Below are 16,748 nucleotides of genomic sequence, written 5' to 3'. Positions count from 1 at the left end.
CTGCGTGGCTCTCCATAACTCACATGAACCGAAAGAAAGGCATAGTAGATCAATTTCATAGCTGACATCTAATTCAGTGAGAAAATGCTTTGGGAAAATGGTGGTGGCTTCATTAAACTTGTGAGGTTATATAATTAATTAAGAAAAACGTTTATGTATATATTAAAAAAATACTTTAAAACATATTTCTTATTTTAGAATTAAACCAATAGTGTCTCACGAGAACTGACTCCGGTTTGACCTACTTGACAGCATGAAACCATGTTGGCATTAAGATAAGATAAGATAAGATAAGCCTAGGGTAAACATAATTATAAATAAATTTTATAGGCACCAAGACCCCCTCAATGCAGCAAGGACAAGCGGGTTTAGACAATAGATAGAGGAATGTTTTGCTTGTTTTTGATGTTTCTGACATGATCTGCACGAGTCCAATTTATATATATATATATATATATATATATATATATATATATATATATATATATGGTCCATGGTCCTGTAATTACATTCGGTTGCCAGAAGATGGTGGTGTACATCAGTTAGGATGCTACAGAATCAGAGGACCACTACCCGTCTGTCTCTGTCACAGACCTAAACAGCCTGGTGTGGTAAATAGTAAATAAACATTTGGGGTCACTTTAATTATCAGACACCAAACAACCAAGAAAAATGGTTCCAGGTTTTAAGTTTCGTTGGGTAAACATTGGTAATAATGGCTCCTAGTGCCAAAAAAGTAAATTACATACCTGTTGAAAATCTTTAGATGACTGTTAGTTTCTATATCCACTGCAGCATTCATCATGGTTTTCCAAATCATTAGTTAAAATCTATCAAAGGTCACTTGTACATTTTTTTTTACTAATGTTAGCTGATCAGCATGACCAGTATATACATTGTGATGTCCAAGACAAATAATTTTTATTTGTTTCTTTTTCTTTTTTGGGAGGGTATTTTCTTCAGTACCTCATGACTCAGGCAAATTTTCACAAAAAAAAAAAAAAAAAAAAATTAAATAAAAAACAAACACATAACTGGACAATAGTTATTCTATTTATTTATTTTTTTCCTGATAAGTAGAAAACTGTTTATCTCTACTTGCTTCAGGTGTCGCACCAAAACGATGCGGCGGCGTTCCTGCTGAGCGTAAAGGACTGCTGGCAGGAAAGGCCTCTGTGTTCCTCTGACTGCAGTCCTGGTGGTGACAGAGCAAGGTTGGACACAGCTGCAAGCCCAAACACTGGGTGAACAATTGGAGGCGTGCGGTCTCCAGGTTTCCCGGCAGGCATCGTTAAAATTTAATTGTGTCGGATTTGACAGGTCATCACATTGAGGGAATCAACCTTGGGGCGGCACAAAGATTCAAAAACTTTATCGCCACGCACGCACTTTGTCTCGCACACACATTGCTTTTGGAACTTGTGTCAAAAGAAAAAAAAAAGGTGACCCATTCAGATTCAGAGTTGGGTAGTCGCATTGACTCAGTTACTGAGTGACTTTTTTAGGAGGATAAATCTGACAGAAAACGTTATTTCTGCAACGCTGTACTTTCTACTTTTACTTGAGTAACTTTATTATGAAATACCGCTATTCTCACTTGAGTAAAGCTTCTGGCTTCTGTTCCCACTGTGAGTAACTTCATGAACAAAGAGCAAGCTTGTTTTAACCAAATGTTCACAGACACAGACGTGCAGCTTTTGCTAAAGTTTTACATATGAAAGAATGTTACTTTTGTCTCATAATTATTATTGTTATTTACATGAATTATTTCCATTTTGGTCTTTAAAATACCAAAGTTTCCACATAACTTCATATTTCTGTCAGTCTACAGATTCAAGTTTTAAATATCAAATGACTGTTTTGGTCAGTCACTCAGTACCTGTGTAGCCTTTTAAACCACATATTTTCTTACTTTTGAGTCACTATTTTTTTTTACCTTTACTCGAGTAAAAATATGCTGAAGTAGCGCTACTCTTATTTCTGTGATGCTCATAAGCAACAGAGGTGTAACAAGATATTAGAATGCGAATTTGACACATTTTGTCAAAGCGGCCATCTTGGTTAGCATCCCAACTCCATAAGTATTTATGTACTTCTCAATTAACTTACTGAGATCCGATATCTGCAAATTTAGTAAGGCATTACTGATGATTCGCTTAAAAAAACCAGAAACTATTCATCAGAGGTTAAAGGTCGTAATGGCGTCTTGTTTTGGAGGCCGTCGATTCAGTTTTGTAGGATATGAAAGTCTCTGTATCTGTTTACACATTGCACATCTTTAAATTCATTTTAAGCGTGGAAGAAAATTGTTACACTGAGGCTGAATCTTAATAACTCGAAGACGCAAGAACCATCTTTGACACTGTGCTCAACCCAAACGCGTCTATAAGAGGAACAATGAGGAACACAGCTGTTCAAGATAAAATCTCCGGTTTCCAGACCAAAAAGATAAATGTGACAGAAAACATTTGGGTCCTCTGGGGAAAGGAGCTTGCTGTATTCATCTCCTCCGCGTGAAAATAAAAGGAATATTTAGATCATCTGCGCCTCAACCTTGTAAGAAGCTGAGCTGGGAAACATTTTGCCAGCTGAAGGGGGGGAAAAAAAGTTTTCCATCTCCAACAAAAAAAATAAAAGGAAAGAGTGAAATTAATGAGCCAATGGCTGAATGACACCAATACTGCGCCAAAAAATATGACGATATTAAAGCCTGCATGTAATTTACACTGTAAATCCTAGTTCAACACAGGTCACGGCATAAAAATAACCATACAAGTGATGTTATTATGTAAGAAATGAGTAATTACTGAGATCAGTTTCCTCTGAAGTGACCGCTCACATTAGGCTGGGTCTGTGTGTGTCGTTGATGGGGGAACCACACAACGACAGACGGACTGGTTTTCAATGCATACTACTGGAGAACGCCACTGTTGAATTTTCTTCTTTTTTTTTTTAGATCACTTGTTTTCATTCACTGCTGCTAAGAAACATTTCTAAATTCCCAAACTGAAATGAGTCCAGAGTGCTTTTAATAAGGGGCTTAGGACGGAGAGAGCCAAAGTTGGTGGATTAACGTTAATGCTGAACGAGGCAGAAAATCGGACTGAAATTAGGGAAGAAGGAATGGTTTGGTAGTGTGCTGCTCTTTTGAGGGACTAGTTGTTGTTTGCATACATAAATATACGTAATTTAAAAAAAAAAAAATTAGGTCAATAACTAACCATCACCATCATGATGAGCATCGTGCTATTTTCTTAAGCAGGAACCGAGAAAGGCTTCAGACGGGGATGGAGACAATGAGCCTAAACGTCCGACCAATGCAATGACAGATGTGTTACGAAAGCCTATAAATTCAACTTAGAATCTGTAGAATTCCTTTATAATGAATCATCCACGGATCCTCTCTGTCCAGTTTGAATGCTGCGAAAACACAAAATCTTACCAAGTATTTTTCGTCTAGTTTCTAGTGCAAATATCTTCGTCCACTTGAAATAAGACAAAACCGACTTACAAGTAACTTCTCATCAAGATATAGGAGCTTGGTTTAAGTCAATAATTCCTTAACATCGGTGAAAAAGTGCTAATACCACTGGCAGACAATTTCAGCTCTAACAGCACATTTTGCTCATGTTTTAAGTGAAATAATCTGGAACTTTTTCATCAATATTAAGAAATTATTGACTTAAAACAAGCTTCTCTGTGTTGCCGAAGACGATTTATGCACTAGAAACTAGACTAAAAATACTTGGTAAGATTTTTGTGTTTTTGCAGTGTAGTACATTTATCACACATAGACATTACAAGGCTTTGTTTGTTGTACTTTTGATGATTATGGCTTATAGATAACGAAAAGCCCCAAATTTTGCGTCTCAAATTGAGAATGCTGTGAAGAAGAACCTTAATGGAAACGCGTGAAACGGATCAGTCATTTACACACAAGACACAAATGTCAACGCTGACGCATACTAACAGGAAATTGAGTGGAAGAAAGAAGTGTGGTAGGTAAAAGTCCACCAATAATATTGCATCTTTCATGCAATGTTCCATTTTTTTAAATGAAAAATGACAAATATTTCTGGATAGTGCGGTAAAGTGACTGTGACTGCACACAACGTTGATTCAAGGAACTGAATACAGAAAACCGTGTCCCATCTTCCACTTCTGAATCGTGTGCCGCTTTATTTTAGTCTGTCACATAAAAAACCCAACAGAAAACATCAATGTCTGTGGTTGTAACATGGTAAAAATATGGACAACAGCTGAGGAGGAGCCATAGATATTGGCGCAAAGCCACACGCAGAGCGGACAAGCATGAGAAAACAGAGAGCTTCGTTTAGAGTTCAGATAGGTTCACTTTATTGCTCTTTATTCCAGACAAAATAAAACAGTGAACATAAATTAAAGGAGTAATTACAAATTCGAAAAACATTTCATCCATTCTTCTAAGAGGCATCCGGACTGTTATATCCTGTGCACTTATGGTAATCAGCCTTGGATCTCCATCTTTGCCACGACATTGAGGTAAATACAGATCATATTTGGAGGAAGGAGAGAAGTCAGCAGAGCTACAGCTAATTTGAAGGAGACCAAGATATGCATAATCAAGCCCAGCTCTATTGTAGTAATATTCGTCCGTAAAGTTAAGGCCACTTTTATTTTACAAAGAAAAGAAAAAAAGAAGAAAGGACAAACAGAGCAGGTAGTCTATTGCTAATGAGGTAAAAGACAAAAAATGGACGTGGCTTAGATATGATCCACACCTGCTTTATCTACGAGAGATGGCGTTCATTTAATATTTATGGAAACCGCGGATGTGCTCCGGTCAAACTATTCTCCAGAAGTGGTTCAGCAACATGGCAGAGTGCAAACACTGTCAAGGGAAACAGTGGCTAACAAAAAAAAAAAAAAAAAAAAAAAATCTACCAACCATCTTAGTTTTTTGTTGTTGTTGTTAACAGTAAACAGCTTCCAGCTTCAGTTTGGGTCTTTCAATCAGACCGTAAACTGACCTTCAGCGTGAAGGTCTCCGCAGCGCTTTGTTCTGCAGAGGGCGGGGCGGAAAAGCACAGGAAGCTTTTCTGATTGTTGGTGCGCTTTGCTTCACCTTGAACATGGATAGTTCCAGTCTCCTGTGGGAGTCCATTGATTTCTCTATATTTTCGTTCTCACTTTGCTGTTTGGCGTCTATAATAAGCTACAAAATTGACTTTAATGGGGTTTGGGTAAAGCGACGGCTTAGATATATGTTGGAAAAAATGAATAGAAATAAGCAAGTTGCAATCTGGCATCAAACAAAAACCCCAGCGGTCACTGTGTGACTGTTGCTAAGTGAAAACATTAAACTTGTATGCCAGTCATTAGCAGGAATGCCATGTTCGTTTTCAATATTTAGTAATGCATTTAAACTGTTTCTCTTTTTTCCCACGGGGCGATAATCATGCAAATCTAAATCTCTCTTTGCTCTTAAGAGACATCTGGAAAAAAAAATCATTCTGATGAAGCAGTATGCCACTAATTAACTTAATGTTTTCTTGTGTATTTTTTGTGTATATTTGAACTATTGTCTGTGAGTTGAATAGCTAATTTTCTCTTTAGGTGAATCCGCGGAAATATTATAAGTTTACACTATGCCCTGCTCCTTTTCATTCTTGATTTCTTTCAGTTGTTACATGAATTGGGAATGAAATACAGAAATAAAATAAAACAAAAGAAAAATGTACCATATTTTCCGAACTATAAGGCGCACCTAAAAACCTTCAATTTTCTCAAAAGCCGACAGTGCACCTTATAATCCGGTGCGCCTTATATATGAACCAATATTGAGCCACAACAGGTCTCACAACTACGGTAAGCAGCCGCCGACTTCATTTTCCCCCGTAGAAGAAGAAGCACGCGGTGCCTGCTGGGTTTTGTGTAAAGACCCCAAAATGGCTCCTATTAAGCGCAGCTCCATCTAATGGATGCATAACGTAACCCCAGCCTCTACTGGAGCGTCTATTCTATGCGCCTTATAATGCGGTGCGCCTTATATATGAAAAAAGTTTTAAAATAGGCCATTCATTGAAGGTGCGCCTTATAGTGCGGAAAATACGGTATATAAAATGCATACTCATAATAAGTGCATGTAAACCTCTGACCTGCACTGTGCCTGTTGTTAACCACCCATGTGACACATGGTTATGAAATGAATGCTTGTTTCTCCATTTAGTATCTGTACTACATTTCCCAGAAGAAGTTTCAGCTCCAAAACCTGACAGGAGAGAATAAGTTCCTACGAATTTTGTTTTTGCAATAAACAGCAATAGTTCAGCAAAAATTAAAAAAAAAAAAGGCAAAACACCCCAAAATGCCCTTTATGTTGAGGTCTTTGTTTGGTGTAGATAAATAGGGGATGAGAAGGCAAAAACTCTACATAATATTGTAGCATTTAAAAGGCGCTCAACTTTCATTCATGTGCAAAAAACTCTCCTTTATCCATCCAAATGCCTCGGAAGTGCATAGGGTTAGATTCAGATTCCTTCACAGAAAAAACAGTTAATACTTTTTTCTTTTTTTGGGAGGGGGAGGAGAGAATCTTACACAACTTCGCCGTCGGCGTTGACGAGGACCATCTTTTCTAGGTCCTTCTTGATGTCCGGGAAGCACCGAAGCGCCTCCTGAAAGTCGTCCCAGGACAAGGAGAAGCACTGGCAGTCGGTCAGCGCCTTCACCGTGGCCAGATGCTTGCCTTTGGTCAGCACGCACGTCTCTGCGGACACACGGGAGGGAAAGACGGGAGGCTAATGAGCGCGCGAGCCTTAATGGCTGAGCGCGCGGGTGAGCTCTAACGGTTAATCTGAAATTAAAACGAACAGACGTTAGCCGTTAGCTCCGACGGACTCCGGTGCCAACCGGACTGGGACGGGTTCCAGCCTAAAAAGCCACTGAATTAAGCAAATGATTTAAAGTACGGAGGAGAGAGGGAGGAGAGGAACGAGGGAAGAAGAAGAAGGGGAAAAAAGTCACTATATGTGATCAATCTGCCAAATGGAAAAAGGAGGAGGCGAAGCTCGGAACTGCCAAAGCCGGAGATAAATACAAAGACCAACTGGCATTTTCAAAAACGCATTTGTCATGCTCTGAAACACATTTTGTAAAGACAGAACGCCCTGTGACAGTAACTCAACATGCGGTTCTGCCAAAATGCAGTCACAAAAGTGCCAAAAAAAACAACAAAGAAATAATTTAATTGGTTTTTAGGTACTATTAAATGTCACAGTGTTACTATCAAAATAAAATTGGAAGTACGGCAAATACATTTAAAACGCCTTGAAAAATGTAATATTTTGCTATGTGACCATAAAATCAGATTTAGCCCCGTTTACTCTGATAGCCTTAAATGAAACACAATGCAACCAACTGTTTTCACAAGCCACCTCATTAGTAGGGATGCACCGATCCACTATTTTTAAACTTCCGATACAGATATCTGAGGATTAGTATCGGCCGATCCGATACAGAAAATCTTTTCTAAATTGACTTAAAACGTAAATTCTTTGAAACACAGACATAAATATACAGAACTAGAAATTTATGTGGTAACCCTGCACCGGCACAGCACACTTTTTTTGGTTTTTGGTTTTTACACACAAAAAATGCTATGTGTGGAGGAGGACTAACACTGAAACCCTGAACCCAGCAGCCAATAGGTGAAACATGGTGGTGGCAGCATCATGCTAGAAGATGCCGGGGGGGTGTTTTTTTTTTTTTTTTTTTTGCTGTCAGCTGAACACAAATGCATGCCACACTTTTCAGATTTTTATCCGAACAAAATGTTGAAGAGCATGTCGTATTTTTCTTCACCTCAACATTACGATCTGCTTTGTGTTATGTAAAAAGTATTGAAATATATTGCTGAATTTTCAAAAAAAAAAAAGGCAAAAAAAAGTTCAAGGGATTTCTGAATATTTTTGCACTGTGTAGGAATAAATCAATACATTTGAAATGCATTCAAGTCAATAATATATTAGCCATTAACAAAAACATATGAAATTAGTTATTTAATTCATATTTAGTTACTTTAGTGTTTCATCATTTGAATATATTGCAACATTCGACTGGTTGTTTGCAAGTTAATTAAAGTGAAGCGTAATATGGAAGAAATACACCACATTTAACTAGTGTGTATGGCATCCTCAGCTTTCTTACAGGATTTTAGTTTGAAAGGTTCATTCACAATTGGTCAACAGCAGCTAAAGCACCTAATGGACAGAAATGTCTTATTCCAACTATAGTGTCATCTACTGACAACAATCAACATCAATGCTTCATCATATCTGTCTAAAATAATTGAGTTAATTTGTTACAAGTAATAAAATGGGTCTTTTTCCAAGTAAATGTCAAGTTTATTAAGTTATCATGTTAAACAAATGTAAATAAATTAAGTTTGACCAACTTAATTCAATTACATGAAGCAAATTGACTCTTTTTTTGTTGTTGTTGGATCTCCATTCTCTTTTCTTGGGTGAAGTTTAGAAAGACAAACAGTGGCAATACCGTCAACTCCTCGGAATTTACAAAATCAACCACAATGTAATCACAGGAAGTGGATTCAGAACAGCTTTCATTGGCAACGTTTTAAAAAGGACAGCTGTAGACAGAGTAATAATGATTGCTGTGACGAGTTAATAGTGATCACAATGAGGGAAATATCATGTCCTATTTTACAAATGACTAAATATACAATTTGAAGTTCTCCGAATGTAACCAGACATGTGGAACAAATCGAAGCATACCTCCAAAAAAGTCTCCGTCGCACAGCTCCCTCTCGTACGACTCGGTCTCCATGGCGGCCTCTCCGTGATCGATGAAGAACATGCGATCGCCCGGGACGTTCTGTCGGACGATGACGTCTCCCTCCTGGAAAACCTCGTAATGTAGCTTGAGGAGGACGTCGTTGATGAAGTTTTCCTCTCTGTTCTGAAACATCGGCACTTTCTTCAGCAGCTGGCTGCACATCACCATCAGGACTTGCTGGGAAAGAAAAGAAACAACGATTACCCATGTTGCGGTTCATTAGAAATGTAAGGATCCAAACACGAAGTTAGACTATTAGTATGTGCATATCAGGGTTTCCCCCAGTGTATTGTAAGCCTGGCGGGCCACCAGGCTTTACTTCTGCCCCCACCAGGCTACGCATTGCTTTTTTTTAAAAAGTCATTTTAAAATGTTGGCATTTTTGAAGTCTTTATAGTTGGTGTTCAGTTATTAATCTTGCAAGCTTTCAATAACACATGATAATCAACTGATATTTTCAAATTTCCTGTCAACTTTAAACATTTTTTAACTCAAAAACACGACGCGCCGCTGGATGAATGACTGCTCTAACACCCAACCACTGGGGTTAGCAAATTTTCTGGGGGAAACCTTGTATATATTTTACAGATAACAAGGTTTTGTAGCTCAAGCGTCACTTAGTCTATACCTTAAATACTAGTGACTTTGAGTAAAAAAATTCATTACGACAACTTAGCAAAAATATGAAAATGTATCCCAGTATGTTTAGGGATAGTTGTGTATTGATGAGGTTCACCTCTTTGAGTGATGATGATATCGTGTCCATTATGTATTTCTCATCGAACCATTTCCCTCCGTAGCGTGCTTGGTAGTAGTTGCTGATGCGAAGCTGCAACTCTGGTGGAAGCTTCATGAAGGCCATGTAGTGCTCCAAGCGACTCATCTGTGTGGGGGGGGGGGGGGGGAACCACAGCAATTATAAACCGTGTAATTCCATAGTATAATGCTTAAAGGACTCCAAGATTCATTTCTTACAACTAGGAAATCTAAAAAGCTTAAAAGTATGACCCTTTTTTCTGTAACGGTCCAGAATGCTGAAAACATTTTTCTTTGTGTCTGAGCCAAATGAAGGAGAGTGTTTAACAGCAACTGCAGCTTGATTATCACCATTTTAACAATTTTATCCACAGAACCTGCAGAATTGGCTAAACGTGACTCTTTTAGTGCTAATAAACATGTTGTAAAAAAAAAAATTAGCGGTAAGTAAACTTGTGAAATATGTCGATGTTCACTTTTGAAGAGAGACTGAATGGTTTGGGTAGCAGAATTATTTTAGCACTCACAAATCCGACAATGAGTAACTCGTTTCTCATTCAGTCTGCTCTGGTAGAAATGTTTGTGAGCACTGATTCCTATTTAAGCAATTGTGGATTTTATTTATATTCTGCTTTTACATTCTTTAAATATACATGTATGATTTTATTGTTGTGTTGTTTTGTTTTTAATCTATGTAGCTATTGACTTAGAATCCAAGAACGCAGTTTGAACTGAATTGAATTTTGAAACATGTTTTTAGTTGCCACAGTCATGAATGTATTTGCTGAAAAAAATGTCTAAGCAGGGACTAGTTACTGTAGCTCTATCAAGTTTTCCGTACTAACATATATACTCGTCACAAAAAAACACGGTAAGAACAATAAAGGAGAGCCAGCAACTTTACTCGCTAAAGGCTAGTATAAGGACCTTGCTCTTGTATTCCTTGGCTGCTGGGTCAAGGTTGGCGATCATGGTCGTAGCGTTGGCTACGAGGATGGTGTACATCATGCAGCCAGACACCATGCTGACCATGACGATCCACATCTCTATGTAATCTGGAGAGCAAAAGGACTAGTGAGAACCTTTGGGTACTTGTGTGTTTTTTTTTTAAAAGTGTGAGATGCCTGAAGAAAAGGGTAGCGCCTGACTTGTTGGAGCGTCCATGGATCCGTAAGAGAGCGCAATCATCTGGGAGAGAGCTCGGAAAACTCCCCAAGAGTATTTAACGATGACTGTGGAGTTCTGAAAGAAATAAGGCGACATTGTTATATTGTAACCCGTTAACCAAACCACGTCACCAAGAAACCACAGAACTGGCCCTCTAATTTGATAAATTCGTCATCCTGTGCTGTCTGTACATTTGGGGAAGGGTTTGGTAGCTTTTACCATCAGGTTTTCCTTCCGAACCCAGCAGTCGGTGGGAAACTCCTCCAGCATGGGGACGAAGTACTGGATGCAGCCGTTCCAGTGACACAGCAAAAAAATCATCATGAAGAGAGACAAGATGCGGAAGAAGAGCCGAACTACCTCCAGGTTTGCGTTTGACACCTGCCGAGAAGACACGACACGAAAGAGTGCAAATTTCAGCGCATGTATATGAAGCTTCTACTATATCTACAACTTGCCATCAAAGCATCAGACTGGCGCGGTCATATTGGCTAGGCAAATGTCGCAAGTAATGTTTTCCATGTGTTTTAGCCAATAATCTGCATGGCAACGGCGAACACAGAGAAAAGCATGGTGTTCAAGAAGGACCAAAAGAAAAAAAATCGGGATAAGAATTCATCAAAAGAGCATTAGAATTACGTTTTCTTCTGGGTTAGTACCAGTTCTGGCTTCACTGCTTTGGTCAGCAGTTCGATCAAACGACAGCTGTACAACTAAATAAGGCAAAGTCAGAAACGGGAGCGGTCAGACGATCACCCGGGCTGCAAACAAACCAACAGTTTAGTCAGATTACCCAAACAACTTAATTTACACCTAAATAAGTAATGATTCTCATCTGTCAGGAAAACAGTTCAAACAAACATAAACCTACAGGGCCAAATGGATGCCTCTCTAGTATTAAGCTTGTCGATCTGGCTCTATTTAATTTGCTTATTTAATAGAAACACTTCTTGATAAAATTATCATTTATAGCGGTGCACCGATTGTTCGGGTGACCGGCAATCGGCCGATACCCGCATGTGTAACCGATCTCATCCACCAAGCTTAATTACGTTTAAATAGCCACAAAACTGCTTCATTTGGCTTTTTTATGCACTAAAAGGAAATCTAAAACTGAACAATTTATCGGTGGCTAAAGCTGTTTTGTTAGTTTGTTGTCAAGTGACTTCAAATCTTGTGATTTTTTTTAAAAAAAGCAAACCACTGCTGTGCACATTATTTTTTGGTAAGAGGCCCAAAGCAGGTGTGTAGTTAGACCTGTTGTGACAGTTTCATTTGTATTTAAAATGTAAAAAAATTAAAAACTAAAGGAAAATACAGTACAGACCAAAAGTTTGGACACAACTGTGTGTCCAAACTTTTGGTCTGTACTGTATTTTTTTTGTTTCATATAGTTAATTTAGCAGATTGGACAGCAATGATCTAAATATTTTATTTAATTTAAATGCAGTGGAGAGCGCTACGTCAAGTACAGCTAAAGTTTTTATTGTTTCACGGGTACTATTCAAAATTGTTCTGCAATAAAATAAGACTGGACCATTGAAGATTTTTGTGACTTTACAACACCTGAGAGTGTCAGTTATAAAAATATAATTGTTTGCACGCAATATCTGGCTAGATCTGGCTTGTACCACCCCTGAGGTGGTTTCAAAAACCAGGTAAGAATACCATGGTGTCTGTAGATGGAGAGGAATCTGACTGGGACGGACTGAGGAAGAACTGGTTAAAGCCAGGTCTGCAGACAAGGGGCTAAAGAAACCAAATACTCAGCCAGATGAAAAGATTAAGAGAAATGGTAAGACATACAGTACTTCATGGACTCAGGGAATGTAGGTGTCCTGAGGAGACACTTTATTAACAGCAGAGAAAACTGACAAACAAGAGAAATGAGCCTCCGCTTTGTAGATAATAGCATACAACAAACGGCAGAAACAGTCGGTCGGACGGTTGTTGATGTTGCCGACAAAGCTCACCAACCAAAGTGCCACCTCTTAAGGAATCGACATGAGCATAAAGAAGGAAATATAAAGTCTTTTGCCATCTTCTTCAACAAGTTTTCAATCGCTTATTGCAACGGGAACAGTACAAACACCATACATAAAACACATGACTTTCCACCATGGCTTACAGAACTGTTTGACCACGAGTCAAGAGATCCGGACTGCCTTTGCCAGCTCGTTGTAAGAACAGTAAAACCTAAACTAGATTATTCTGCAATGAACATAATGAGCACAATTAGAGATTTATAAAACCTTCATTTATACTGTTTGCCAAACACAGCAAAAGTACTTCCAAATCTTTTAGGGCCACCCTGAATTGAGACAAATGTAAAAAAAAATAATAATAAATAAAAATAGTTGTTGAACTTACTTTCTCAACTTCGTTGAAGAACCTGACCAACCTGGACACTCGAGCCAGCCGGATCAAGCTGAGGATCCGCACGAACATCAGTATCCTCATCATCCTGTTGGCCTTGGATGGGTTGTCATCGTTGTGGTAGTGTAGGTCCTAGAAACGCAAACACTGTGAGGGTTTTTTTTGTTTTGATGTAGGTCGCAGGCAGCTCTAGTAAAAAAACAAAAAAACAAAACTCTCATTACCGCAAACAGCAGGATGTATCCAATGGGGAAAGCTGCTATGACGTCCGGGATGAACCACGTCCTCAGGTAGCTGACTCTGATTTTTTTGATATCCAGAATGGCTTCCTGAAAGAGAGAGCGGAGACCGGATGTAGCCTGTGCCATGAACCGATTTAGAGGGTTAACGCGCCACCTGATCCGATATTTAGGGAGTACTTTGAAAATAAACCGTCATGCTGGATCGGATTTGTATGTGTTATTCATACAGAAGACTTGCATGAATGTCAGAAGTTCGCAGAAACGGACTAAAAAAAAAAAGTAGTCCAGATGCAAATCCAGATGTTTGTGTTGCAAAACATCACAGACGCATCATTCGTGATTAGCAAGAACTCCGCGATTCGGGGAAAACAAACGGGATATTGACAGAAGGATGCTTAATTGGAAACGTTATACGCTCATTATAATCCCCCGTTATAAAACCGCGCAGCAGGTGCCAATGTTGCCCGTATCTCAGGATGGGAGGTTAATCTGGCCTTTCGTGTATTGAGTGGATTACAGATGGGACGGGGGGGTGGATGGCATGAGCCCGTCGGTGAGGGGATTATCTCTCCGTCCAGATTGTGTCTGAAAAGTGGAGCGGGCGGCCACTCTCTCTCACCTCGGCGTCCTCCGTTATGATGCCCATCCGGAAGTTCAGGACCACGTCCATCAGAAACAGCGTGTCCGAAAACACGTTGAAGCTCTCCCACGCCAGCCCGCTGTCGCCGTCCAGGAAGGCGATCTCCATGGGAATCCCGATCAGGTTCAGGAAGGTGATGGCCATCATGACCATGATGTAGTAACTCCTGCAGGAGGGCAGATGCGGAAGTAAAAAAAAAAAAAAATTAAATATATTTATATATATTTATTTTATTTAATTCATTTGTCTTTCTGAGACTTGAAACTTTCAAGGAGCTTAAACTAAATTCTCATGCTGAAGTTGGTAGGACGAGCCGCTTTATGCGTCCTAAACACTGTGATAATGTGACTGTACATCCCGTCAACCCGGCTTAAATTGCCTGGCTCCGATTACTCCGCTCTCTGATCCCAAAGGTTTTGTTCTCTCTCTGCTTTTGCTTTGTTTACGGACTAATAACAACCTATAGATCTAATATATATATATATATATATATATATATACAAGTTTTTGTCATGTTTTATTTTAGGTATCTCTTTTGATCTGTTTCTGTCTTGTTTGACTTCACATATGCAGTGCGAAGAAAATTAACTGTCTACCCCCGCCCAGAAGCATCGGTACTCGTTGCTGTTTTATTGCAATGACATAACCTTACGGTGAAAAACTAGCTGCGGTTTTCTACAGTGACCTCCATCACCAGGTTTTCCTCATTCTTTGGGGTGTTAAGGTGAATTTCTCCAGCCTTGTTTGTCACCGCTCCGGCTGCTTCAAATCTTTTCAATTTCTGTTTAGTCTTGTCTAGTCGAGCAGCTGCTTTCCCTGTGGTCATTTTCTGATCTGAAAAGAAAACATCTGGTTTTCTTTCCTGGCATGTTCTTTTTGTCTTTCCCATTTTGAACAATTTTTAAGAGAAATTAGTTGTTGTTTTTTTTGTCATGTTACGTTAATGCCTCAGGGATTATGGTTAAATATAATTTTTTCTGAGGCAGGGGTTATTAATTCAATCAATGCGCATCAACACATTAATCAACTGAAACATACCTCAAAAATGCTCTAGTTACATCCACTGTAAGGGGATTGTCATGGGGGCAACTAATCATGGCGGCATTTTTTTTTTCCTGATGAAAAAATATTAAAATTAGATGTTTTTTTGTCAGTAAATAAACATAATGAAACTTTTGTATTTTTCTAAATTTACAATATAAGATTTTTTATTCTCTTTTTTACAACCTTTTGGAGGATTGCTAATCAGTTTGCCGTGAAGGTTTAATAGCAAAGATTGAAGGGGGGAAAAAAGGAGACATAAATAAATGTTCCAAAAACAAGAAAGAAGTGTAAAACACAAGTTTAAAGAAAATAGTTTGAAGTCCTTTGTAACATACTGTATGTTTGATACATTAATACATACATGATTATGCTAACTATTGCTGCATTCGAAACAACATAAAGGACAAAAATTTGATAAAAACAAAAAATTAGATTTCTTAATTCCCTCTATGTAATGAATCCATTAATTAAGTAAGTAACATGTTGTAACAACCTAAAAGTCAGCCTGGTATTGGGAAACTAAAGCAACTGAACCTGTAGTGTTTAGATTTTGCCACGTTTGCACCTGAAATGTGTCAACATACCGTACGGAAAAAAAGAAAAAACGGACTAGTTTCACACTAGTTACAGGATTTGAAACATGAATCAGGTGATGGATGGTTCTGGTGTGGTGTTCGCGCCACGACTGCTTGTGTTTTTCATAGCAGGAAACATTTTCAAACAGCAATACTTGGAAAACAAGTCGCGGCATCCTGTCAGTCAGCTGTGTTCAGCAGTAGGTTGGGGAGGGGCAACTTCAGAATAGAATAGAATAGAACATACTTTATTGATCAGCCAGGAGAAATTGATTATTTGTTGACAAGCTATTCCATCCAGTGTTAAATATTAGAAAATACAAATATAACAATACGTGACATAAAATTTTTTTTTTAAAATTTATATATATATATATATATATATATGAGTAATTCAAATATGACTAAATATAAAAGAAATAAAATAATACCAAGCATGCGCATGGAAATAATCTGCAAATAAATCTGTAAAAACGTACATTAAAAGACTTTTATGCATGGTGACTTCAACTGTTTCCCTGCCATCTCATTGAAGAAACTTTCAACTGTAAACTGCAGTCAAGTTTTAATTTGAACAATTTTTCTTTCCCACCTGATTGAAATGACAAATGGTTTCTAATACTTAGACAATCTTCTCTATTGTCATTCGCTCCTGCTTTTCACTCTGAGCATCGGGTCCTGAATGCAAGACGTCCCGAGACGCAGCGCCGCGTGTCTGAAGTACCTCATGGGGCTGAAGGGGTGAATGACAAAGACTCCGCTCTCCAGCTGGCGCTTGCACTCCTTCTCCACGGCCACCTCGCTGCCGTACACGTACAGGGACTGCCTGTTCAGCTGCGGGAGGAGCAGGACTCTCCATCCACAGGTGGCCTTGGTAAATCCTGTGGTGGGACCTTTGAATTTCTCCATGGACACTCCTCAGTTCCCTCCGATCAGTTGAAAGCGCTGGCCATCCCACCAGCCAACCACCCGCCCCACAGCTGCTCCTTCTTCTCGGGATAACTGCGTCTGAGTCCGGCAGTCCCAGCCTCGCTCCTTTGGTCGCAAGGTGTTTTTCCACATCCAGCCTCCCGGACTAGCTGAAGCCGAGTGGAGCTTGAGTGGATCCCCCCC

The 16,748-nt window shown here is 39.0% G+C and overlaps 1 protein-coding gene across 1 annotated transcript; it reads right to left on the bottom strand.

The window, feature by feature from the left end:
• Positions 1-6,057: 6,057 nt before the first annotated feature.
• Positions 6,058-16,737, bottom strand: hcn5 (hyperpolarization activated cyclic nucleotide-gated potassium channel 5). The gene is made up of 10 exons (XM_032566767.1): positions 16,360-16,737; positions 13,996-14,182; positions 13,359-13,463; positions 13,129-13,266; positions 10,978-11,139; positions 10,740-10,833; positions 10,519-10,646; positions 9,572-9,718; positions 8,775-9,012; positions 6,058-6,748 (listed from the first exon to the last, which is right to left on the bottom strand). Exons 1-10 carry the CDS (start codon positions 16,542-16,544, stop codon positions 6,576-6,578), a joined length of 1,557 nt encoding a protein of 518 aa, XP_032422658.1. The 5' UTR covers positions 16,545-16,737; the 3' UTR covers positions 6,058-6,575.
• Between the last annotated feature and the right edge of the window lie 11 nt (positions 16,738-16,748).

This window comes from Xiphophorus hellerii, chromosome 7 (genome assembly GCF_003331165.1).
Source record: "Xiphophorus hellerii strain 12219 chromosome 7, Xiphophorus_hellerii-4.1, whole genome shotgun sequence".
Taxonomy (NCBI): Eukaryota; Metazoa; Chordata; class Actinopteri; order Cyprinodontiformes; family Poeciliidae; genus Xiphophorus; species Xiphophorus hellerii.
This window is presented reverse-complemented; position numbering and strand designations above follow the sequence as displayed.

Bases quoted from the DNA above. Each gene is read 5' to 3' on its own strand.
- hcn5 (XM_032566767.1), bottom strand. From the start codon at position 16,544: ATGGAGAAATTCAAAGGTCCCACCACAGGATTTACCAAGGCCACCTGT. The intron at 14,183-16,359 runs GTACTTCAGACA...GCCCTCCTGCAG, and splicing joins CACCCCTTCAGCCCCATGAG to GAGTTACTACATCATGGTCA. The intron at 6,749-8,774 runs GTATGCTTCGAT...GTGTGTCCGCAG, and splicing joins CGACGGAGACTTTTTTGGAG to AGACGTGCGTGCTGACCAAA.